At 43.2% G+C, this 26,684-nt stretch overlaps 1 protein-coding gene across 2 annotated transcripts in view; it reads right to left on the reverse strand.

The window, feature by feature from the left end:
- The window catches only part of SERPINI1 (serpin family I member 1), a 134,399-nt gene that overhangs the window by 7,965 nt on the left and 99,750 nt on the right, over positions 1-26,684 (reverse strand). For both annotated transcript variants that reach the window (XM_086944328.1, XM_086944329.1), the window contains 4 exons: positions 22,253-22,447; positions 12,318-12,522; positions 2,017-2,114; positions 532-618 (listed from right to left, as the gene is read on the reverse strand). In XM_086944328.1, the coding sequence (XP_086800454.1) occupies positions 532-618; positions 2,017-2,114; positions 12,318-12,522; positions 22,253-22,447 (585 nt within the window). The remainder of the gene's footprint in view (positions 1-531; positions 619-2,016; positions 2,115-12,317; positions 12,523-22,252; positions 22,448-26,684) is intronic.

Consider the following 26,684-nt stretch of genomic DNA (forward strand, 5'->3'; position numbering starts at 1 on the left):
CCATTGCATACTCTTCAGTAGAGGATTCATGATTTTTCCTTTATTGTGCCTTTTGGGAAGCAGTGTGGGGTGCCCTTACCAGACACTCCTCTACACAGATGAAAAACTGTTGCAGTAGGAATAGCTAAACACAGATAAAACTAAAGGAGCACACAGAATATTTCAAACACCATGCAGAAGATATGCTGGCCTCCATGAACGTTGAGGGCACAACTCACCTACCTGATTAACTGCAATGATGATCACATAAGGCTACAACACCATCAAGTGTGTGTGTTTTATACTGTAGTGTTTAACATTGTACTGTGGATTTTAAACTTGTTTATCCCATTCAAACATTAGCATAAAGAAGATTCAAGGTTGGAGAAATACCATTAAGCTTTTTAGTATCACAAGGTGACCTTATCTCCTGGAACTTGCAAATAGATTTGGACAAGACGCAGAAGCGTCATTTACATTATCACATAAAATATCCCCTCTGAAGGGCAAAACTTGGAAACCAAAGAGAATTTTAATAAACGTATCTATTACCAGATGCTGCAGCCGCTTCGGATCCTTCCTCATTGACCTCCAGGTAGGACTTGTGAACTGCTTTGGCGAGAAAGAGATCCTTGATATCTGGATAGAACAGAACAACAATTTCACAATTGGAAACCAAGGCATGTCGGACACAACTGGGGAAGGGGGCTCAATTTGTTAAATTATGAGGTCAATCAGTATGTAATCACATGTATGCTTCTTGGTGAACGTTTCAAAACTGCTGCTAAAGCGCCTCTAGGGATTGCAGACTCAAGGAAGATCAGTTCACTGTATGTAGAGCATACGAGAAAGTGGAATGTTGAGAGCTCAACTAAAACAATGAGGTGACTCGCGGATAATTATGGGCGCTATGAAGCCTTCTGCTCAATATAACAAGGTTTTCCTCGGTTTCTCACTTCTTAATTTGACATCCTACCCTCATTTTGCGCCATGTTCCAGTAGCCCTTCTGCCTTGGGCTATGCCAGTTGTGGAAAGTCTTTTGCCTTGTAACATGCATTCGCCTACGACTTGGGCCGCGGATTCTGGCTTAGAACCTACTAACAGGAATAGCCTTCGTCAGTGGACTATGATGCAATACTATAGATTCTGAGAAATCTACTATGAAAGAATTTAAAAAATGATGCTAGTAGACTGAAGCAAAAAAAGTTGTAAAATAAAAGAAATTGAACTTGCCGCCAAGGATTTGTTTTCTTGAAAAATAACGCAAAGGACAAAGCAAATTCTGGAAGGAAAGCAAGTACGATTCAGGTACACAACAATTTCACAAATCCATTTGGGACTACTTTTGACATAGCTACGTCAGGATATCCAGCTCCTAAGGAGTCCTGGGAAAATGCAGTATAGTCAAAAACGTTTGGGAATATTTCAATTAGCTGCCACATTCCACACCAGATGAGCCTTGAGGATTCTGTTCTTCCAAGCAGGCTTAAAGTATTGCTAGGAATCAGAACCATGATGTATGGTTACAGATTTCAGTGTATTAAGAACACAGGCTTTTGGGGGGGGGGGGGGGGTGTTAGTAGGCAGGAACTAGGAAGGAGCCTTGTGCAAGTTAGGCTGTACTATCCCCGTTTTTAGTTCAGTGCCATAGCAACCTGCAAGATCTAACGCCGGACCTCACAGACAATTCGGTGTGACAAGACAATGTATTAGCAATCAAAGCCCAAATCATAGGTCAGTCGCAACAGGAAGATGCAAACTTGGGAAGACACTTAACAGCAGGTCTTACTCCGGGCATAACTAATTATCATATTAATTTCTTATTTAAGTGGCAAGGCACTCCAGGGTAATTGCAGATTCTGGTGTCTGCAAGAATCATAGATAAGTGTGGCCAGCAATATCGATGGCTTGGTTTAGAATAGCTTTATTTTCTTGATTTCCCAATGGTGTCCTGCAAATTAAGAAAGCAGAAAAAAAAGACAGAAACTTCCAGTACAACATAATTATAGAGTGCTATCAATAGGAGGCATTCTAACCTGAAACAGCGGAGAGATCAGCACTTGGACCAAATACTTCTTCGATTCCCAAATGCTTCAATGGGTCTTCCAAATCAATACTTTGCTTTATTTTGAACCTGAAAGGAAAGCAAATGGATAAGAATACAAAACCGCAAAGAGTTCATGCCAACAAACTACATTACCAATTTTAACAAATTCCCTTTACACAGTTGCTAAATGTCTCTAGTCATGTGCGACACATACAGCCAGCACTAGCCTTAAGAACAACATCTATCAGCCTTCTGGATTTTGAGTCCAAACTTACGAAGTTGAAAAAGAACTAGAAATACACAATGTAATGTGCCGTTAGCTAAGAAGTCAAGAGTGAGCAATGACATCATACGTGACGCTGGGCCACTTCCCAGCTATGGGTTAAATAAACTTAACACAAATATTCTGTTTGGGACACAATGTCTTCTGGTAGGGTGCATATTTTAGTCACGGTTATCATAACCAACTACACTCAAGAAATCATTCTGCATGCCCTCCTAGGTATTACAAGTTTAATAAGCCCTAAAGTCTGCAAAAAATACAACGTTTAACCTATACTCTATACTTTGAGGCAGAATATGCAAAGTTGAACAAATTAGATTTGGTACATACACATTTCTGATCTTACCGCACGGTAGAAGTCTGCAAATTTTTCTCACCCAGGCTGTTTAAACTTTAATCAGGACATTTAAAAGAAAGAATCTGTATAATTTAAACCCATGTAATGCAGTAATCCATTATTTAAATTTAGCCAGGAAATTACATTTTTCCTGCAAAAAAAAAAAACTATACATATTGCATAATTTAGAAACATACAGGTAAATAAAAAGGAAAGTAATGTTCCTGGTAATCCCCATTAAGGGTTTATTTTGATAGTCTGTTAACACAACGACAAGTGGTGGCTTCAAACACCGTGTTAGCCTTCAAAGAAGACGCAACCAGAAAGAAACGCTGTGACCTATATAGCAAGGGAGTAGGGTCCCTGATACCTTTCCCTCTGCTCGGGGGCACTAACGCAAAGTGGTAAGTTACTGGATGAGGTTGTCTAAACCATGTAAGGTGGCATGGAAGAACTGAAAAGATAGTATGCCGCTGGCCAATGGAAGATTTTGATTTAGTCCACCACTGCAGGTCCCAACAAGTTGCATACTATAGCAGTTTAACATCTCACAAAGACAATCTGATATTGAATGATATTAAAAGTCCATCTCAACAGATCTCTCCACCATTTCTCAATGTAACCTTCACCTGGTCAGGACCGTAAACTTTAAACTAAATATCTCAGAAAGGACAACACCGTTTGGTAACCAGCTTAGAGGACTATGATCAGAAGAAATACCATAAAGAAAACTACTAGCTTATTGACAACCATAAACAGCACGCTGGTCTCATACTTATTCCTTCATCACATAGTCAAGCACTGCGTCCTCAGAGGTCACCATATACAAGATGGAACCATTTCCCAAACAGTAGCAAACAAAGGCTATGACACTACAAGGTGTGGCATGCTAGCCATATAGGAAACTGCTTCAACACCCTCCAAAAAAATAGTAGTAAGCGCTATACAAATAATGCGACAATGCAATACGATAAATTTAACTGCATCAAGTTTCAGAAGTTTAACTAAAACCTGTGGTTCACAGCCTTTTTAAACTACTCCCCCCCCCCCCCCACACGCCCACCCCTCCCCCCCCCAAAAAAAACTGCTCCACATGTATTGGTGAAAGGTCAGATGGAGTAAGAGGTCTGTGGTAAGTGATCTGAGGAGGAGTCAGCACAGTTTATGCTTTGTTACTAGCAAGTTCTCCTGGTGCTAGAGCCTTGAGTTTTTTTGCATGCTCATCTTTGTGCACCGTTTCATTTTGGTATTTTTTATTTCTTCATGCTTTGACCGTCTTTTTTCTCTTTTCAGATGTGTATGTCCATGCTAATGCTTTTGAGAGGCTCCATATTGTGCCTAATTCTGCTTGGCAGTGACCTGAATGAGGTTCCAGGTGTGACAAAGTCAGCTGCTAAGCTTCACTGCTGTATTTTGTGATCTTAAGGCCCCTCATCGGTTTTCAATGGCATGAATTGGGGGGGGGGGGGTCCTTCTGGTATATTAAAGTGAACTGGCAAATCAGCTGCAGGGGATCTTCCACTTGTAGGCGTACAAAACAACAAGCTTGATGTAGCAACTCCTTCAACGCAGTCTGTGGGCACACTGGAACCCAGTTCCAAAAACAGTTTGTCATCTGGTGTAATAGAGGCAAAGACTGCAGCAGCAGTGGCATTGCCAAACTAATGCTTTGGATAACTTTGGTCCATTGCACTACTGATCCCTTGGTTCCACCTAGTCCTTCAGTTTCTTTTTGTAAAAGATAAGTGACAGGCCAACTTCGGTTAAGCTCCAAATGTGTACAATACCGCAGAGAAAATTCAAGGTAAAGCCTACAAAGTCCAAGCCTTGAGGAAATATTTAGTAAGAGCAATCACTTAGATGTCAGCTAATCAATTAAATGAAACAGGGGGGTCAAAAATGAACCAGGAAGCACCACTGGAGCAAATATTTGAGAGGGAAAGAACATAAGCAGAAATACTGGACATCCATGGATTCAATAGGAAAATTGTGTATATGTATGATGGAAGGTAGTGCGCGAGCACAGGCCTACCTTATGAGCATTTAAAGAGTATGGCAAAAATAAGAAACAAGTTACTTACCTGTAACTTTAGTTCTCCAGTATTGGTAACTTTCATAGATTCCCATTGCTTGTATCATTCCCCGTCGTCGGAATGGGAGCCTCGGTAATAATATATATATATACCTAGGTAAATACACCCTAATAGGTGTAAAAAGGTACAAAATTAGGCCTAGGCCTCATTATCTTTTGTAGCCTATTGGTGTCATTATGTAAAAAGACCCAAAGTCCCCTTAGCAACCAATCAGATCAGCCTCACCCTGTAGAACCTTCCTGAGAAAGCTCAGAGCCTCAGATTTTCGTAGCCTTTGCTTTGCCACATAATCACCTAGCCCTAAAGTGAGCTTTCCCAGGGGAGGCGGGTGGGCGCATGGGAATCTATGAAAGTTACCAATACTGGAGAACTAAAGTTACAGGTAAGTAACTTGTTTCTTACTCCAGTATTGGAACTTTCATAGATTCCCATTGCTTGTATCAGAGTAGATAGCAGTTAGCATACCTCAAACATTTCGTGCACAGTTACAGAATCATTATAAACTAATGACATCACAGATTATAACAACCATAAAGCAGTAACAAAGCATAATAAACGAAATGTTTGAAAAAACAGGAGGAGGGAAGAGAGGAAAGCTCACCTCTTATTGGAAGAGATTTCTCAGGACTGCCTGTCCTACAGCCGAATCCTCCTTTGCAGCCGCCTCCAGGCAGTAATGTCTCGTGAAGGAGTGCGTACTGCTCCAGGTGGCTGCCCTGCAAATGTCCTTTATGGATACTCCAGCAAACAGCGCCGTTGATGCTGAGATCGACCTTGTGGAATGTGCCTTCACCTGTCCTTGTAAAGGTTTGCCTGCCGCCTGGTGGCAGAACCGGATCGCACTAGTTATCCATCTAGATATCCCTTGTTTTGACAAAGGAAATCCTTTCCTTGGGGCTCCGAAAGCCACAAACAGTTGGGGTGTTTTTCGAAATCCAGCTGTGCGTTGTAGATAGAATTTCAAACATCTCTGAACGTCCAGAGAATGAAGTGTCCTCTCAGCCTGGGTTGAAGGTCGAGGAAAAAAAGATTTCAAAACCACTGGCTCTTTAAGATGAAAGTCTGTCGGTACCTTCGGAATGAACTTGGGGTTCATCCGTAGGATCACTGTATCATTCTTGAACTGCAAGAAGGGTTCTTTGATAGTTAAAGCCTGAAGCTCTCCTACTCTCCTTGCAGAGGTGAGTGCCAAAAGAAGCGCCACTTTCCATGATAGGAACTTCAGGTCCGCTTTATGTACTGGCTCAAATGGCGGTCTCATCAGCTGAGCCAGGACCACATTCTAGTGCCACACCGGAGGTGGGGGCCTAACTGGCGGAAAAACTCTAAACAGTCCTTTCAGGAATTGTTTTATTACTCTTGCTGACAATAGAGAGGGGCCCGATCTTGTTCTCCTATACCTGGAAATAGCTGCCAAGTGGACCTTGATAGAAGCATGAGCCAGACCTGCTTGTGCCAACGATAGAATATATGGTAAGAGTTGATGCGGAGCGGACGAGAAAGGATGTACTTTTTCCCTCTGACACCACAAATGGAACCTCTTCCATTTCGCTCTATATGTCTTATTAGTGCTAGGGGCTCGTGCCTGTGCCAAGATGGTCCTGCATTCCTCTGGGATGTTTAAATCCTTAAACTCTCTGTATTCAGGAGCCAAGCCGTCAACTGAAGCGAGCTCGGATTCGGGTGAAGAACCTGGCCGTTGTACATTGATAGAAGTGTCTGTTTGGGTGGCAGATGAATGGGTTGTGTCTCTGATAGAAGAAGCAACTCCGTGTACCAAAACTGGCGAGCCCAGGCAGGCGCTATTAGTATCATCCTGCACCTGTCCATCTTGAGTTTCTTGAGGACTCGAGGAATCAGGGGAAATGGCGGAAAGGCGTAAACAAACGCGCCTGACCAGGACATCGAAAGGGCATTCCCCAGTGACCCTCGATGGTGTTCCCTGCTTGCGTAACACCGGCATTTCTTGTTCCCTGGTGTTGCAAACAGGTCGATCGCTGGGGTCCCCCAACGGAAGAAGATGTCCTTGATCACTGCGTTCTCCAATTCCCACTCGTGCGAGACTGCTCTCAGGCGGCTTAGCGTATCCGCCTTCGTGTTGCATACTCCTGGAAGGTGTTCTGCTACGAGTGTGATGTTCTGCGATATCGCCCATTCCCACAGTATTTGGGCTTCCTGTGAAAGCAGTGGCGATCTTGTGCCTCCCTGCTTGTTGACGTAATGCATTGCGGTGGTGTTGTCCGTCCGCACCAGGATTGCTGAGTTTGTAATCCTTGGGAGGAAAGCCAACATTGCCAATCGAATAGCTCTTAGCTCCAGAACGTTGATATGTAGACGACGTTCTTCCGGAGTCCAGTGACCACTGACCTGGAGGTCTTGCATGACTGCTCCCCAACCTTGAAGAGAAGCGTCCGTGGTAATGACGTGAGGAGCCCGTGCAGCCTTGAAACTGAGTCCCACAGTGAGGTGAGATCTTTTCATCCACCATGAAACCGACCGTTTCATCCGCTGGGTAACCGTCACCCTGTCGTCGAACGAACCTTCCACTTGTCTCCACTGAAGGTCCAGTTCCTCCTGCAGGGGGCGCATTCGCAGTCTGCAATGCGGAATCAATTGAATACAGGATGAAATCGACCCTAGAAGAGATTTGTACATCCTGACTGTCATCCAACTTCTCTTTTGCAAACGAGTGGCTGACGATATGAGTTCCATCTGTCTCTCTTCCGATGGGAAGGCTTTGCACACCTGAGTATCGAGTATCGCTCCCAAGAACTTCACCGTACCTGCCGGCTGAAGAACTGATTTTTCCTTGTTGAGTTGTAAACCCAGATGAATAAAGAGGTTCAAGCATGTGCTCACTGCCTTCGATGCCTCTTGTAAGCTTGGGGCCTTCAGCAGCCAGTCGTCTAAGTACGGGAATACTTCCAGCGACTGTCTCCTCAGAAATGCTGCTACCGGTGCCAGTACCTTTGTGAATATCCGAGGAGCGGACTTTAATCCAAATGGGAGCACCATGAACTGGAAGTGACTCTTGCCTACTGTAAAGCGAAGGAAACGTCTGTGAGCTGGATGGATCGGGATATGAAAATAGGCATCTTCCAGGTCTAATGTTTCCATGTAGTCGCCTGGGTTCAAGAGGCGCAATATGTCCTGGAGTGAAATCATCCGAAACGACAGTTTCGTGAGATAGGTGTTGAGCTCCCTCAAGTCCAGGATAGGACGCCACTTTTGCTTTGTTTTGCGGATCAGAAAAAATCTTGAATAGAAACCTTCTCCCCTTTGTGATAGGGGAACACGTTGGATCGCCCCTTTTTGAAGCATTTGTTGAGCTTCCTCTTGAAGAAGGTTCAGATGTTTCGAAGTAGTGGCGTGGGGAGCTCTTGTAGGTGGAAATTCCTGGAATTCTAGAGTATGCCCATTTCGGATGATGTTTAATACCCACTGATCCGATGTAATCTCTTCCCAGCTGCTCAGATGTTGTGATATCCTGCCGCCCACTGGAGATCCCAGAAGCGGAGGAACAGTTGGCAGAGTCAGGAGGCCGCTATTGACGCTTGCCAGCGTCCTTGCCCTGACGCCCCTGTCGTCCACGAGCGTTCTGGCGAGAGAAAGACTGGGATTGCGACTGCCGCTGATAGTATTGATTGCCGTACTGAGGCCTGTACGACTGCGACTGCTGTGAATATCGCTGTTGCTGATAACCTCCTCTAGGTGAAGTGAAGCCTCTTCCTCATGCTCCACGGAACGGTGTCTTCCTATATTGCAGGTTCCCCAGAGCCCTTGCTGTCTCTGTGTCCTTCTTTATACCCTGTAGGGTCTCATCGACATGTTTCCCAAATAACATGTCCCCGTCAAAGGGCAAGTCCAAAATCCTATTCTGGACCTCTGGCCGGAAGTATGTAGCTCGCAGCCACCCTTGTCGCCGAAGAACCGCTGCACTGCCCAGAGCACGGAAAGAGATGGTGGCGATGTCCATCGCGCAGTCAATCATCTCTGAAGAGGAACGTTGTCCTTCTTCCAGAAGTTTCTGTGCTTCCGCTTTCTGGTCATCCGCTAGCAGATCCACATAGTGTGCCACATCACTCCACATCTGGCGGTCGTACCTTGCTAGGATCGCCAAGGCATTCGCCGCTCTGACCAACAAGCTAGCCATCGACGAAAAACGCTTCCCAGCGTTGTCCAACCTTCTACCCTCCTTGTCTGGCGGAGTCGTGAGGGTGGCCGAAGGATTCCGCGATCTCTTCTGTGCCGCTTGCGATATGACCGAGTCTGGTCTAGGTTGTCCAATCAAACAGGCGGGACTGTCATCAGGAGCTTTATATTTTTTCTCCAAGCGCGGAAGAGTTGGAATGACCGTCGCTGGGGTCTGCATCACTTTCTTCCCTTCCTCCCATATGTGCTCTACAATGGGAATCGAGCGCACGGCCTTACGGTATGCCTCTTTAAAATCGTACAAGAAACAATCCGTAGATGTTGTAGGCATCGCTAACTTAAAGCGCGCTGTGGCTCTTTCCATCAAACTGAAGAAACCTCCTACATCCGCCGGAGGCGAGTCGACCGGGTCTGGCACTGGTGAAGCCGGATCCGGAGCTATATATTGGTTCCATTCACTATCCTGGTCTTGATCTTGGTTCTGCCCCGTTTCATCTTCATCCGAGGTATCCACTTGGACTTGCCGAGGATATTCCCTCTCATGTTCTTCCTGTGCAGGCCGTACTGACTGTGCTGCCACCACCTGCGGTTGAACCTGTGCTTGACCTTCCACAGGTTGCGACCCTTGTCTGCTCCTATACTCCTCCAGCATTGCCCTTAAGTCTGTCAAAAGACTCATAGGCATCGTTACCATGCCCTGCTGTGGTTGGGTTTCCTGGTATGCAACTTGTCTTTCTGGCCGCTGTTCCTTTTGATAATAATACTCCTCATCCAAATCCGAATCATGGTACTTCAGATTCAATTGAGATGGACTGTAAGCATCCCCATACATCTCATTCTCCTCTTCTGAGTAATCATCTTCATCCAACAAAAGGGGTGGAGGTAGTGAAGGTACTTTCCTTGGAGAAGTCATATCTGGGGTTATCCTCCTTCTGCTGTTTTCTGGCGCTCCTGTCGTCAACGGCGTTGAAAACAACTCCACCGTTTCCTTATTCTGAATCGTCGTCGACGGGACCGTCGACGAGAGTCCCTTCACCGTCGACAGCATCGTTGACGGAACCATCATCGTCGACGGACTCATCATCGTCGACGGAGCTGTCATCGTCGACGGGCTCACCATCATCGACGGGATCGTCGACGGAACTGTCATCGTCGACGGGCTCGTCGTCGTCGACGGGGATCGTCGCCATCGAGATTGCCACCGTCGACGGAATAGTCATCGTCGACGGGATGGTCTTCGTCGACGTGGTGGTAACCGTCGACGTGGTTATCGTCGACGACGCCGTCGTCGATCCAGTCTTCGACGGAATCGACATCGAGGTCCTCGTCGACGCTCTCGTCGTCGTCCTCGTCCTCGCTGGATGGCTCGTCGACGACTGAGGAGAAAAAATTACCTCAGATGCTTTAGAGTCCTTCTTGACCCCTGTAGAGGCCTCTACAGTCGGTTTTTTGACGGACTTGGCTACTTTAACCTGGTGGGAAGGCCCAGCCGAGCTCTCATCCAGTTTAGCCCTTTGCACCTGCAGTGCCTGCCTTTCCCTCTCCTTTACACTCACGTGAGGAGATTCGATAGGCCCTGGCTTGCCAGACCTATCAGAGGTCCCACGCATAGCCTTTAAGGGGGGTTCAGTTGAAATGTCCACAGACGATCCGCCCCTCTTCAATGAAGTCTTTGAAGATGATGATCTGGCATCTTCCTCATCACCAGAAACCACTTCATCCCTCCTTTCCAACTTCCTAAGCCACAGAAGCAGCCGTCCTTCACGATCACGGAGGGTTTTAACAGACATTCTCCTGCATATACTACACCCATCAACCTTATGGTCTGGGTATAGACAGTAAATACAGTCCTTATGTTGATCTTCTGTATAAAGTTGTTTTTTGCCACAAGTGGCACAAGACCTGAAAAGGCTCTTCTTTTCCTTATCAGCCATGACAAAGCTGAAAGAAATCCTTCAAGAAAACTGTTTAAACAGTACCTCAAGTTGAAGTTAGAGCAGAGCTCTAAGGAGACTCCCTGTCACCAACGAAGCGGTAGAAAATCTGAGGCTCTGAGCTTTCTCAGGAAGGTTCTACAGGGTGAGGCTGATCTGATTGGTTGCTAAGGGGACTTTGGGTCTTTTTACATAATGACACCAATAGGCTACAAAAGATAATGAGGCCTAGGCCTAATTTTTTACCTTTTTACACCTATTAGGGTGTATTTACCTAGGTATATATATATATATATATATATATATATATATATATATATATATATATATATATATATATATATATATATATATATTATTACCGAGGCTCCCATTCCGACGACGGGGAATGATACAAGCAATGGGAATCTATGAAAGTTCTAATACTGGAGTAACTGAAGGCACCAATATGAAAGCAGAGAATTTGCTTTGTTAACTTTGTAATACTGAATCTTTGCAACACCAGTTACATATTGGCATGGCAGATTGAAATGTCAAGACCTGAATCAGTAGGAAAGAAGACACAATGTAAGCTTACAGTCACCAGGAAAATATGTAGTGAAAGTATGCCGGTATCGCTTCTGGGAAAAATGGTATATAGGGAAGCAATTCTGGCCTGATATTAAGCCATATTAGCATTGTACTAGCATTTAGTAATTAAATTAGTTTGCCATTTCCGTGGGTGGAGTTCAAAGCCGACTATAGAGTACTTTAGTTAGAGACGGTCTCAAACGTTAACACAAGACTCCAAGGTACAAAACGAAGCGTAGGTCTTAGTCCTTATTAAGATTTTGCGTATTTAACCTTGGTCAAAAGGGCTAACCCTGGAAAACCTTGGGGATTCAAAGCACAAAACAGGTTATTTTCGCTGGGGAGATTCCAAAATGGAAGAAGCTGGTCTCGAATGGCTAAGACCTCGGAAAGGGCATTTTCGCTTGGGTCTCAAATATCTTAACTCTAGAAAGGCTGCAGGTTCTAAGCCAAACGTCGGCAACATTGAAATAAAGTGCAAATACCAGTGAGCGGGGAGATAAGTATGGTTAAGATCAGTGTAAAGTACACATTTAGGGATCAATCGAATACAAATAATATGTGGCATTCACCCCTCTCCCCCTCCCCCCCCCCCCCACTAAAAAAAAAAAAGTTGGAGCACGTGTATGGCAGTCCGGAACTAGGAATTTCAATCTTTTTTTTTGCTTCATTGTGTTCAAGTGACAGTTCACTGCATGCATGTGAAAGGGGGTGATGAAACTTAATTCTCTATCGCCAGGTATATTTTGAAAATTGTTCAATATAAAAACACTTCTTTCAGTTTAATATAAAGATCATAGTATTATTGTAAAATTCACACACCTAATATTTGTCTACCATTAAAACTGTCTTAATTACCAAAGAAAGCAGAAAAGAGTACAAAAACTTGCTTTTGACAGGCAGATTTGAAACAGCACTTACCTTGGAACATAAACTTCCACTTTTTGTTTCTTTACCGCGCCGGCCCATTCTCGAATCTGTGGCCCTTTAATAAGCGGCTCTAATTTGGCCAGTGGAACTTCCTGCCTGGAAAGGACGATCATCATGCTCATCTTATCACCTTCGTACGGTATTTCCAAAACTTGAAAAGTTCCTCCTGCATCATTGGACCCATCACTGAACTCCCCTGTAACAAGTTTTATGAAGAATTTAACGCAATATCATTCACATCAAGAGGAGATCTGTCATCATTTACCATTTTTTTTCCATTTGTCTGGTATGTTCTCTATTCTTTAAACACTTCACAGGATACCATATATAGGTGTCAAACTGTAAACTTTCCATTTCTAATTCAAATGAAGAGGGAACACATTTCCATACCCACATGGACAGTAAAATACTTATAGAAAGCATCTTCCAACGTACAATTCTATGAATTAAATTACACTCGTTTTTAGAAACAGATTTGATTAACCTTCCGTAGCCAAAACAAAGTAATTCTTTTAATTTGCAAACTCAAATTGTGCTCCAGAATTCAACCTACTGTAAACATAAAACCCAGAGATAAAAGACATGCAATCAATTACTTTTGCACTCTTGTACATAAAAGATCTCACTGGAATACAATGAAATGGCTATATCTCACTCAATTTCTGATAGACAATTGTCCACCGCTTTATTTTTGCATCTGTGGGCTTGAAATTGCAGTATTGTAAAAGTCCTATAGCTTTCATACTTTACGAAATAATTTACAAGGGAGACAATAGGTAGAAAATTTGAGCAGAAATTAATGATGGAGAAAGAAGAGATTGCATTTTAATAATAGCTAAATTTAAATGAATTCCAGATTCATCCTAAATTAATTTTGACTTTGAGTAATTTTAGTATAGAATACATTTTACAGAATAAAAAAAAGCGAAGGTACATTTTGGTGAAACTGTGCCTTAGATATTTTAAACTTGAAATAAAAATACATTTAAAACAACTGAACCTCACCAGTTCTAGAAATACAAAATAAAATATTTAAAAAGTTTAAAATCGGATAAGGGGAACAGGATACAAGATGAGATTAATAAGGACTCATTATGATGTTGGTGGGACAGACTCCGATGGCAACTAGATGTCGGTTACACCAACATCTGAAGCAGCGGTCAGACCGCCGCATTACAATCTTGTTGGTTCGACCACATGGGTGAGGGACCGACAGATGCGGTTCAAACAGGCTCAAAGAGCTGATCGGCCCAGCGGTCGGAATGTAATCCCTACAATGAGGTCGGTGTCTACTCAAGCACCACCGTAGGAATTACGATGGCCCTTTCAGATGGCATTTCAAAGGCAGTCGGACTGCCATTGAAAGGCTGTCAGAAATAGACTTTGAGGACCCATAGCAGGGACCCAGCCCCTCCACAAGGAGGCCAGGGGGCACCACAGGCACGCCCACAGACATCGATGCGCCATGTGGCAGGCACCGGGAGGTGCCTGCCACAGATCGCAAGGAGGTTTAAAAACATGCCTTTTGGCATTGGGGCTAGTGCTGCGGCCCTTTTACAGGCTCAGCACAAGCCTCAATGCAAAGAGGCATGTTTCCTACTGCCTTTACAGCGGTCGGATTCTAATTTGGCGGTCAGGACTGCAGACTGTCGGCCGGTCCCTTTACCGCAACGATGCCAGTCTGACACTCATCCAACCAGCAACGTAACCAGTCCCCACGTTTTAAGGAAAAATGCATGCTATAAAAAGTGAATGTAAAGTAGAAGTTCATGGTTCACAAGTACCCTGGTGCGGTTTCATACCGACACAACTAAGGTAGGTTTCAGCAAAAAACGGTCACCACTCTAACCCTGGAACTTGATCGACTTTTGGACCTCAAAGCTTTCCAGCAGGGCAAAGGAAGTATGGGCAAACAGCATTTAGTATGCAAAGCCTTTACCATGAAATAGTGTATAATATATCACCTACTGGCGGTCGCCAGTGGGTAGTTATAGTTAGGACCCTGTTTCTATTCAAAAAGCGTTTTTATTTTTGCCAAGATCTGTGGCACCATTTGACGAATCTTCGCGAATTTTTCAAAATTAATGGCCCACTCACTTCAGCTGCCGTGTTGCAAGTTTTGGGATGAGAAAAACCCAGAGGAGTCCCAAACGCGTTTTCTCCATGTTAATTTCCATCGGAAACTGTTGACACACCTACCGCCCGAACTGCTGAATGGAATTGCACAAAATTTGGCAGAAAGGGAGCTTTTGTTCCAGAGTGCACTCTTTGTTAAATAGTGCAAGTCCGTTCAGTAGTTCCAGAGAAATGTAATCATTACTCAGATATACAAATTTGGCCGCGTAGGATCAGAGAACCCTCCCGATCTTGTCCCTGAGATCTGATTGGCGGCAACATTTCAAACCAGAAGTGTTGGCAGCCATCTTGTGGCTCAGTTGAACAGTCAAAAGCAAAAAGGTCAAAAGAGGTAAAAAAAAAAAAAAAAAAAAAAAAAGAAGAATTAAAAAAAAAAAACAAGAAAAGGGGGCAAGGTCGAAACACCCTGACCTCCAAGGCCTGATCAGGGGTCCCACAGGGCACACACAACCAAAATAAAAGCATATTTTATTTTATTTAACCCCTTCCATGCTCATGACGAGCTCAGCTCGTCATGAGGCACAGTGGAGCTGTGCTGATGACGAGCTGAGCTCGTCATGAAACTATGAAAATCTGAAGCCTTCAGCACCGGAGGGGAAAATGTGCAGCAGCGATGTGGTTAACACGACCTCGCAGCCACCTCCCTGGGCCCAAATTCTGAAGATGGGGGGGGGGTATCCAGCCCCTTCCAAGGAGCCCGGGGGACCACCATCTTTCCGGGGCTATGTCTAGTAAATGCAGGGGCCACCTGGGCAGCCCTATCCCCGGGGACTGCCACCTCCCTGGGGCTTGGTTTTCTAAATAAATGTTGTGGGGGCTCGAGCCCCCCACAAAGCCCTGGTGCTCCCTCTTCCCAAAAGCAATGCCTGCTCCCAAAGGAGGCGGACAGCTGGCAGGGACTGCGGGCTGTGGTCCATAAGGACCTGGCCATGCCCCGGGGATTATTGTCCCTGGGGACCGAAAAGTGTGGTATGGAAGCAAAGAAGGATGCTAGAAGAGTCTGAGGAACATCCATTACATTGTCCAAGCACTAATCAATGCCAAGTGCTGGAGTACTCTGATTTGCATTAGGCTCGGTCAATTCTAGTCTTGACCCTTGTCAGCATCAAAGTAGCCCCGGACGGAGCTACAGACTCGTAAAAACTTTGTTTTGGAGGAATTTCTGCAAATTTAATGATATCCTCCAAAGTATATATTTTAAAGCACTGTATGTTGGATTATTATTGTTTTGATCTTGTTTTGGATACATAAAAATATTGGATATTTTTCTAAAGTGGTGTGGTGTCCTTTTGTAGTGCTTTCACTGTATTACTGTAGGTTATATGCAAATGCTTTACACACTGCTTCTGAGATAAGTCTGACTGCTCGTGCCAAGCTACCAAGGGGGTGTCCAGGGGTTATTTTAAGAGTGTAACTCCCTTACCGTGACTAGGAAGAAGGGTCCCTACTTGGACAAAGGTGCAAACCCTTGCAACTAGAGACCCCCTTTTCTAACAGTGTGGCAGACGGACAGGTTAGATGTACTATTCTAACTACAGTCTTCAGGCCCAATTAAGAGCTTAGCAATGCTGAAGTGGACCCCCACCCCCTCACTTTGCCAAACCCACGTGAAAACCGCCTGCCGTATTAGGACTTTATTAGTGACTGGTTTCTATGGCATTCATACAGCGGTGCCTATAAAATAGAAACTGCAATGGGAAAGTCAAAGAAGTACCAGCACAGCATGGACTGTGAAGTCTAGGTCGTGCTGGAACTGGGGGTGCATGCACACAGGAAGGCTCATATTGTGCCCCCCTATGTGCATCCACATGGAGTGAGGCACAAGAAGGCCTGTTGGGGGCCCTCCTTTCTTTCCTCATCGCCAAGAGGAAAGACTTCCATGAAATCAGGTGAGGAAAGTCATAACATGTTTGGTGGGACCGCTGCTGTCGTGCAAAGCATATTACTAACTCAACACCTTAGCACCACCGCCAGGGAACGGCTGTTCCCAGGTGGAGTTGGTGGTCCCAGAGTGGCACGACCACCAAGGTCATAATGTGGCAGTCAGAACACAGCCACCGGGGGGGGGGGGGGGGGGGGGAGCAAATTTCCCCCAAATATTGCAGGAGGTTGATTTACTATTCTGGGGGGGGGGGGGGAAAGCAAATTTCCCCCAAATATTGCAGGAGGTTGATTTACTATTCTAACTCAAGTCCTGGAATATTTTGGGAAAAGTAATAAATTCCCCAAATATTTTTAAGAAAGGTTGAAAAGTAAAGTTTAAATTGGAAAAAGGTGCTGCCCTGATGGCGCAGCTCAGGGAAAAAGACTAGGAATACCATGACTAGCTGTCATATACTATACCAGCAAGTACCAGGGAAGTCCCAGCAGACCTCAGATACTGAACGTTATGAAGGTCATACTATATCCTGCCTAGCAAACCCCATTATGGATTCCTTTCTCCAAGCAACAGAAGACACCAAACTAGATACTTAATGAAGAACCCACCCAGTGTAGCAGAGCAATCTGAAGGAGTCGAAACCCAATATAGGGAATAGCGAGCTATACCGGCTATTAAAGGCCTACTACAGCTTTAAAGGCCCGAGCCGAAGGCAAGGGACTTTAACAAGGCAGCGGGACTTTAATAGCCGGTATAGCCCATCTATGAAGTGCTATAAGGCTATTAGAACATTCTGCCACTAGAGGGCAAAGTGATCAACAAATTAAACAAAGGCTTTAGGGTGCGCGAGGGGAATGAAATTCCCTCAGGCTCCCTGAAGACTTTATTCACAGCCAGAGCGGTGAACGAAGAAGCACTGTAATGTTGGAGCTCCGGGCTTATACCAGCCATTATAAGCCCGGAGCTACTCCATTGTTTTTAATGGAGCTTCCAATATTCCAATGTTCTAATACAAAGTAGAGATATCTAGGAGAAGTGACCACCAAGTCCTAGCCCTAAACTTTAAAGTCCTATGAGGGTTGAATTGTGTCAACAAATCAAAAGGATGAACTGACATACTATTTAAATACACAGAAGACAGCCAGGAGATAAAGGAAGGAGAAATGTGCTCCAAGCTAAAACGTAACAATTTCAAATGCCATTAGAAATATCACTCGTTTTAATCCCATTTTTATTAAACTTTGAAAATTCGATTTGAAACCAATAATTCTAAATATACTCATATCCCTTTAATGTGGGGTTTCAATTTTTTGTGCATTTCCATTGCCAGATATCTTCTTCAATTTCTCACTTAATCCTCACACAAACATGCATAATTTATTTATTTGATGATCAAGATTCAATATGTTTGTCTATGATAATTTCCACCAGTGAACCATCCTGATGTAAAGACCTAGATTGGTGCAGATCTTCTGAGGGTGTATCAAACTCCTGAAATTCTTTCCTTTAACTCTGATTCTCTGCTAGTAAAACTGCGACACTGACTTGTGTCATAGGAGATTTGCATTGCATGCCTAGCCACATTCTGTTAAACAGATTAAATACCTTCTCTAGACTCAGTATCACTAAATAGTGTGTACAGACACAACATTATTTTTTGTAGGACATAATGGAAGTGAACAATTACAGGAGTTTATGACAAGGTGAATCTGCACATTAGTTCTAAAATGGATCTGAACTGAAGTACTATATTAGGTACGTTCCTTCCTGACCTATTATGGACACAGCTGTTGCCCCCTTTGCACCACACATTCCCATGATATGAGCTCAGGTGTGTTCCACTTCTACATACTACATTTCCTTATTTATAAACCATCTCAATATTGGTCATAAGAGAGGATTCAGAATTTAAAAAAATATGAAAACTTGGGATGAGTTGAAGAATAATTTCCATTTTTATGCATGTGTATGGTATTTCTCTAGAAAAAAATCTAACCAAAAGACAGAGGAGCACCTGTGTTAAAAACAAGCCTAGTCAACAAGTAATAGGAGAGGAAGCTGGGCTGTGGACAGTAAATACATTGTGATGCAGGGTTCTTTAAAGAGGTGAGAATTCAACTCTGCTCCAAAATGGAGCAGCATTGGACAGTCCTGATAGATACAGGAATGATGTTCTAGATCCTGGGTGCAGAGATGAACAGTGTTAACCTAGCAGATATTATTCACAAGTGATGAAAGTAATAGACTAAAAATAAAAAATCTCCTTAGCTATTTTAATGGAATCAAGGAGGTTTCATGGGGTGAAACTCAACTGAATGATGTGGTCTGTGGTGATTTACCGTGCTACAAAATTGTGAAACCTCATTAAATTGCTCTTTCTAATTAATTATTGGCTGTAGCTATGAGTATTCTCCCAAGCACTGTGAAACCTGAACGTTTGCAATCAAGAGCATGTGACAGCAAAATAAAGGTGTAATCCTTTCGAGACTGCTGGTTTTTATTTTTCCATGTCCTTTAAAGGAAATTCAACAAGTGAAGGTCAAACATTATACCCATATTTTTTGCATTAGGCAACACAGGATATAAGATTGCCAGTGCTGTGCAATTGGTCTTCACCCTGGTTTCTACATGGCTGAGTGCTGCCACGTGCATAAAGTGTGCAGTTTGAAATATTTGGTTTATAGTGCTAAACTAAGAAACACTGTCCAACATCTTCTCCCAGCTGCTGCAAAGGTGTGCCCCCTGAATATCGAATCCACAATTTTGATGTGACAGGATATCGATGACCGAAGATTCGAAATAAAATAGACTGGTTAAGTAAGCCTTGATTTTCTATACCCAAATCCACAAATATGTACCTACATGCTCAAAGTACGTACATGTGTAAGTAAGTAGGAATAGTAAATCTATACTTCAATATTTTTACCTCTATATTCTGTTCTCTAGATTAATTTGCCACAATATTGTTTGTCGATTTTCAGTAACATAAAATGTTGCAAAGATATATGCTTTTGTACTAAAGTAGAGACCTACTCTAATTCACACTTACTGCATGCATTTTTTTTTAGGTCTCGTCTCAGACAGTGCGCATGCGCAGCTCTAGAGAGACTTTTAGCAAGGGGGCTTAAAAAAGCTGACCACACGCTTTTTGTGTGGTCTAAAAAGTGCGGTTACGCACATAGGCGCCATCTGGCTTTCCTTTCTCGGCATGGATCATTAAGCACATCGCTCGCGGGCACCCTTACAGCGCGCGCACATCGCACACCACTCACTAGACGTGCCACCTTATTTAAATACTAGCATTACCAAATACACTATTTACTTTGCTTTTCTCAAAATATATTTAGCCGCTTTTGGATTGTATTTTAAGCGGGCACACCCCTCGCGAGCTTGTTCTTGTTTGACTTTGTGGCGACAGCCCCCATTACATAGCGCATTATGATTTGATTTATTAGTTTGTTGGCGCACACTTATCACTGAATTTGTCCGTGCTGTGAACACACAGCTTTAACATGGCCGCACCATTTTACCACTTTTACTTCATAAGGATGCAGCTGCCGGGGCAGCAGACAGCTACTATGGAAGGTATAACCGTGCCGCTTCCTTTAAATTGCTCCAACCCCATTTGCGACCCTGTACACATTCATCTCCACTGTTGCACGTCCTCCAACAGGACGGTGGACGAATGTTTCCAAACAGGACTCCATTAGGGGAAGCGATATGCTACAAGCATTTGGACCATGCGGCACTCACTCACTCTACTCAATAAAACACTGCTGTAATGTAGACGTAATAGCCAAGGGGAGGTATATTGGTCACGTGATCTCAATGGCAACCAAAGGGCATACTATATTCTGCAGGCACTTGATGCAAACTGGCACCGCTGGTACTGCAAGGAAGCACCTTCTGCGTTGGTGACAGTCTCCGGGGTGCAGCGGGGATTGCGTGCTCCGCTTCATGGGAAGGTTCGCAGGGGCAACTACGGGGGTTAAGTGCACTTACAGTGCTGGGAAGCCATAAAGCATAAGATTATTGCACCAGACCCTATCGTGCCACCAAGCTGGTTAGTCAGGGGTAACAGGCGATAGTAGTGGTAAACAGTGCTTTGCCTGGACTTTTTCCCTGGCCCTGCTTCTCTGATCTGAGCCTTGGCTCCTTTAGTCCCTTATTGTGGGGTTGCGCCCGGTCACAGCTCGTATTTTTTTTTACATAGTGTAACTCCCACCAATTAGTAGCAGCTGTTTCTGGCCCCCATCCCCCACCTTTCTCGTGGAGTGGTATACGCTTTATTTCATATTCGCCTTTTCAACACGGATGACGGTTTCTCCACATTCCAGGCTTGTTGCCAATCGTGCATACCTTCGGTAAGCACATGACTCAGTGTGCTCACTCCTAGCGCAGTTTCTCTGAGCATTCAAAAACAGAGGTAAAACGTCAGACGCGGTGTTCTTTTTCTGACTTCATTCCCTTGAGACAGGTCACGAAAGAACACACTTAATCGCTACTTCCTCACATCTGCTGCTGGTAAAGTTGCTTAATAAGTGACCTTATGGCCACCCGTGGCCCATACAGCCGTAACTGTGGGCGACACCTGTAAGAAAAGCACAAATGGCCAAAGAGAAATCCAAATCAAGTCCAGCCTGTTACAGTGATGTGGAATGTTCCTTTTAAAGCACTTCATACCCATACCATTAGAAGGAACTTGATACAATTCAAATAATTAGGTCTTACACAGGAAGGCTTTTACTCGGGTTACACAGAAATTACAGGCTCAGGCCTCAAACATCAGAGCTATCCCTTAGGTTACACACACAAATGTAAAAACTCATGCCTCGCACATGAGGGTTACCCTCAGTTTACCAGAACTTAAAGATTTGGACCTCAAACATCAGAGCTATCCCTCGGGTTACATACAAATTAGACTTAGTCCTCAAACAGCAGAGTTATCTTTTATATCTCTAGCTACATATCATCTGCCTTTAATATATCTAATTTTAGCTAGCTATCTTTTATCTATCTTCTATTGATTATCTTTTATCGATCTATCTTTTATCATCATGATGCACAGCACCCACGCTGCTCTACAACATAGCTTAAAGACATTTTCAAAGCCAAAATCTCTGGCTAAACACTTATAAGGTCCTAAAAGCAAGACCTATTGGCTATGTCAATGCTTGTTTTGGTAAGATGTTTGCACCCCTTTATTTTAGCTTACCGCTTTTCTAGACTACTAAGCATGATATCAACTTGCATGGCTAACCTTGCAGGACATAGGACTTGGTTCAACTTGCTATTGACCTAGCTAATTTTTTATTTAATCCAGCGTGCCTCTTCCTGAAGCCACCTGTTTGGTCTGCTAGCATTTACCTTTAATGTGACCGCCTTCGAACGTTAACGGTTTCTTTCCCTGTTCGACTCGGTGTCCTAGGGTCATAAGGCAGGATAGGTTTCACCTGGTGCCAGTTGACGAAACAAGAGTTCACTAAACATGTACAGCTCAGAGAGCGTGAGAGAAGGAAAGAGGAATAAAAAAAAAAGTAGAGATGGACAATGTGTGCGTTTGTGTTGTGTATGGGTGTGTCCGAGGTTCTTCCATTAAACAATATTTTTTTCTATTTCAGACTGACATGCACTTTGAAAAACCAGGCCATCACTAGTGAGTAACTTCAAAAAGTATGGTGATCAGGTTTTGCATACATACATTCAAGGACTGCAAGCTTGGGACACCTACCCCTACATTTGAAACCAAAATATACAATTCATAGACCGTTCCTTTCAGCTTAATGGTTTTAATCTTCCCCATAAAAAAAAATACATCCTCAGCTACTAGCTATAGATAGAAAAAGAAACTAAATAATCAAAACCTTTATATATAGAAAACTAGGACTGTACTGAAGTCGTTATTACATACCATAGTAGAATTCTCCTTGCTGGTACATCATTGGAATTTGCACTTCACTTTCATCGTCTTTTGTGAACGAGAAAGTCCTGGTGTTCTCTGGTCTGAACTGGGACTTCCAGCTGCCCTTGAAGTAGATGGCATTGACTAGGACCATCCTCGTGAGGTCGCTGAAATCACTGGCATCAGCGAGATCATTTATGCGGTCTGTCGGGAGAAAAAAGAACCATAAGAAACCTTCAATTTCAGAACCTGCCACAAATAGTTTGTATTGTACATTTAAAGTTTACTTTGACTTTATAGGCTCCTCTTTTTAGATTTTTGGTAATTGGATGGATTCGTACGTGATCGGATGGATTCGTACGTGATCGGATTTTAATGCGGCCTTCAGAAAATTGATGTGCTTGTAGAGCATGGGGAAAGTCCGTAGGTCTTCCATCACATTAACAAAGGCATCACAGAGGCGGTTATCACATTGCAGCCTGTCCCATTGGCTTTGGCCATACTAGGGTAAAGTGATAACCAAGGATTAATTCCAGTTTAGAATGGATAAAGGGGATATTGAGAGTTTGGTAATGGAAAGTACTGTTCAGGTATTAAAGAAAGTCACTGGTGCACTGCAGTAAAAGCACTTAATGGGAGGCGGACACATTAAACATCACGAGGGTGACACGCCCCAGGGTGCTATCCAGAGAGCTTAAAGAGGCCCTTCAAATAAACATTTTCTTACTATTTAATATATATTTTTCTATCCTAACATCGGCTTGCAGGTAAAGTAATAGGGGGCATTCGAATTGTGGAACTGCATATATGGATTTCATCCACCACAATAAAGATGGTTGGGTGAAAATCCCTTAAAATTAATGAGGTTTCGAAAACTACCACTGCCACTCCAAGAAACAAGCAACAATATGACAGCATGAAATACACGTAGAACCAACAACGCCAGTTTTAGGTAAGTGATGCTTAGAAACAGTAAAAAAACATGTAAAATGAATTGTAGCACAATTGTACCACTCGCTTCACAAAGATCCAGATTTCAAGTAGTATTGAAGTCAATAGGACCGGATCACCATATAGCGCATACATATACAACAGTACAGGCATACAAAAGGGAGAATACATACATAAGCAAACATAACCAGGCAACAACTACACATTGGAGATAGACACACAAGGTCACCCAGACAAACCTATAAAACCTAGGAGAAAAAAAATAAAAAACACTGCCAAATGACAGTTTATTTTGCGGTGTGTACTTTAATAGTATATCAAATGAACTTAAGAAAACTATTGCACATGACACTTTGCACTTCGGATACACCAGTAACGGAGGTCTTTCGGGCCAGAAAAACGTAAGACCGGATCATAAAACTGAGGGCATACCACAAACTACGTGATAAAGATGAAAATGACAGAAACAAGAAAAAAAAATCCTAAAATTACTTTGGATTTTATGCTTTCATCACAACGACATTATGCGATATAAACTTGCTACTCATTAATGTTTTTTTTTACTTCCCAAAAAGGCAATGTTAATGGGTTAATACTAACTAATTAAATAAATGTGCTAATTGCGCTATACATTTTTTAATTCCAGAGTGATGAAGCGACTTCCACCATGCTTGTTAATAGCGATGTCTGTTACGTGCAACCACATGAAGGCACGACACAGTGTTAGCAACCACTGCAGGCAAATAAAGAAGAGGTTAATGTGCGGCCCCAGTATATACCTGAAGAAATAGGCAGCATGCACTCATCCTTATAGGTGATGAACACGGAGGATTTGAACATCCTTTAACTGTACTCAGTAGTAGGGCAATTTTAGGCTCTGTCCTAAGACACCCCCCACCTCGACAACATGCACCTTTACAGTCTGCCACTCAGAAGTCAGTAAAACAGAACTCCAGAATGTCACAGCTCATCACTATCTGGACGCCAAGACAGGCCAGGGCAAAACATTGCATAATTGGCCACCCACCCCTGTCTGTTCCAAAGATATGAGACCAGACGGGTGTGTCCCCTCATGCGGACCCTACTGTTGGGAAAAAGTCAATACCAGTTTTGGTAAGACTTTTTCAGGGAATCGACTAGAGAGAGAAGCTGGTTCCATTATTCAACACATTCATTCAAACAAAAACAAAAAAGTGGAGGGGGCTTGCACCATATCATTGGGGTTGTGCCTTTTCACCACATATTTTACCACCATGTTTGTTGCTGAATTACAGCATTGTACATGCTAAGCGATCCAGAGACACTGCCAGTTACCATTCTAATCTTCACAAAGATCAGAAAATGTGCAAGGACTTGTCTACATAAATGAAGACAATGATTCAACGAGTCCTTTTTGTGCATAAGAGTATATTACATAAACCAATGAAAGCATTATTCTATTCTAGTGTTTATGGTAGAATGTTTTAATTTTGGAATAGGTGATGGACAGAGTTTCTGAATGATGCAGAATACTCCTACTCAGTCAAGAGATCAGGGCTTGATCCATCACCGTTTTTTAGCTCACTGCACCATCCCAGCTCAGAACCTGGCTACATGCAAATTAGTCTGTTCCTGTCCCAGTGCATGATGGGAACAGGGCAAACCAAACTACCAAGCCAATTCTTATACTGGGAAGGAGACAAGCTTCCGGGGACCGGTTTCTGGCATTTCAGCCGTCGTCGGCCCGGCTTGCTTGAATCCTGATGGTGCAATGAGCAAGGGACTCACGTCTGAGTATACCCTCCCACACTTAGTGTGGATAAAATCAATTTTGGAAAAGGTGACGGACAGAGTTTCTGAATGATGCAGAATTTTCCTACCCAGTCAAGAGATCAGGGCTTGATCCATCACCGTTTTTGGTAGAATGTTTTCCAAGTGTGTTGCAGTGGTTTGAAGTGATTGATAGTGTTGTGATGTTCTACGTTACTAGCCAAGAGGGGGAATTAAATATTTATGAAGAACTGTAGGCAGAGTCAATACAGGAAATTAAAACATGAGCCTTTCCAATGTAACATGGTTGAATACATTTTGTGCACTATTTTGCAATTGGAAACATGAGAGATACTGAGACAGAAAAAAATAATTTCTGGTGTCAGACGCCAAGCCTATTTGAGAAGAAAAACTGAAGCAGAGACCACCACAAGTGTAGTGCTGGCCTGCACGACTTGTGAACCAGGTAAATATTCCTAAAAAAAATAATAATAAATAAATAAATAAAAAGAAGTGTACGATGCTCAGAAATCTACCTACTAAAGCGTCATCTGCCCTGTTCTAGTGATGGCTACATTTGTCTCATTAACAGGAGACAAATGTAGACATTTGGAGAAGAACTACTATTGCGATGATCTGAGAATATAGCTTTAGAGATGAAAAATGCCTTGCCTCGTTTACAGGAATTTTCAGTTATCGCGAACACATGGATAACCTAAAATAAACATTCATGGTTTGAACGTGCAAAACTATATTTTGATGTTTTAGCTGCTTAGAAATACTCTAATGAAAATTGTTCAGTCCGAAATAACTGCTCCCCAAACTTACAAAAGCAAGCAGTAAAATATTCCCACTTTGGAATCGTATTTAGAGCACCCATTAAAACAAAATGAAAGAAGAGTGCAAAGATTAGCCACCTTGGAATATTCTAGAAACATAAAACCTGGAGGGGATTTTAAGCACTCGTAGAGAGGATACTTCACTCTGCGCCACCCATTTGTTTACATTTATAACTCCCAAGAGTACCTGCCAACACCATAAATGTACAACAATTTAAAACCAAATATTTACTACATAGCTCATAAAAGGGCTTCAGAACAATGTAGATGCCGTTTTTCCTCGTAGTCCACAGTTCTATTTTGCACAACCACCACTGGGAATCTCTATGAAGCACAGCTGGGATCTAAGAAATACATGCAGAGGAACCTTATGAAGGTGAAACAGCTGGACTTTTAGGGCAGATGACAGATTATCTTCAAGAGATGCAGTAGAGTGGACCTTTGTGTTTAAAGCTCTTAAGATGGATTTGCTACACTTTATGGAATCCATAGACAGACTTAAACCTTTAATGTTTGATGGGATGATCTGCTTTATTGCAAATCAGGATTATTTAACCTTTTCGGTGCTCAGGACGGCCCCCGGCGTGAGTGTGCTAAGGACAGCCGGGAGCCTTCCGAATCCCGCCCACTTATTAATTCTCCCGCACAGCAGGAGAATTTGCGCAGCGCGGAAGGGGTTAAGGAAATTCTGGAAGAAGGGAAAGGCGTCCCACACTTGTCTGTAATGGAACCAACTAGAGACATTGGTACCACTAGAACAAAAAAGTAAGAGCAGAGAGTCTTTAATACTTCTGAAGTTCAAAAAATGCCGCAGGAAGAGGAGGCTCCTTCTAAAATCTGTGCTTTGTATTTCACATCTCCCTGTATCTTGGCAGGATCCTTGCTCTGGTTTGTAGCAGTTG

Source organism: Lissotriton vulgaris, chromosome 11 (genome assembly GCF_964263255.1).
Source record: "Lissotriton vulgaris chromosome 11, aLisVul1.2, whole genome shotgun sequence".
NCBI lineage: Eukaryota > Metazoa > Chordata > Amphibia > Caudata > Salamandridae > Lissotriton > Lissotriton vulgaris.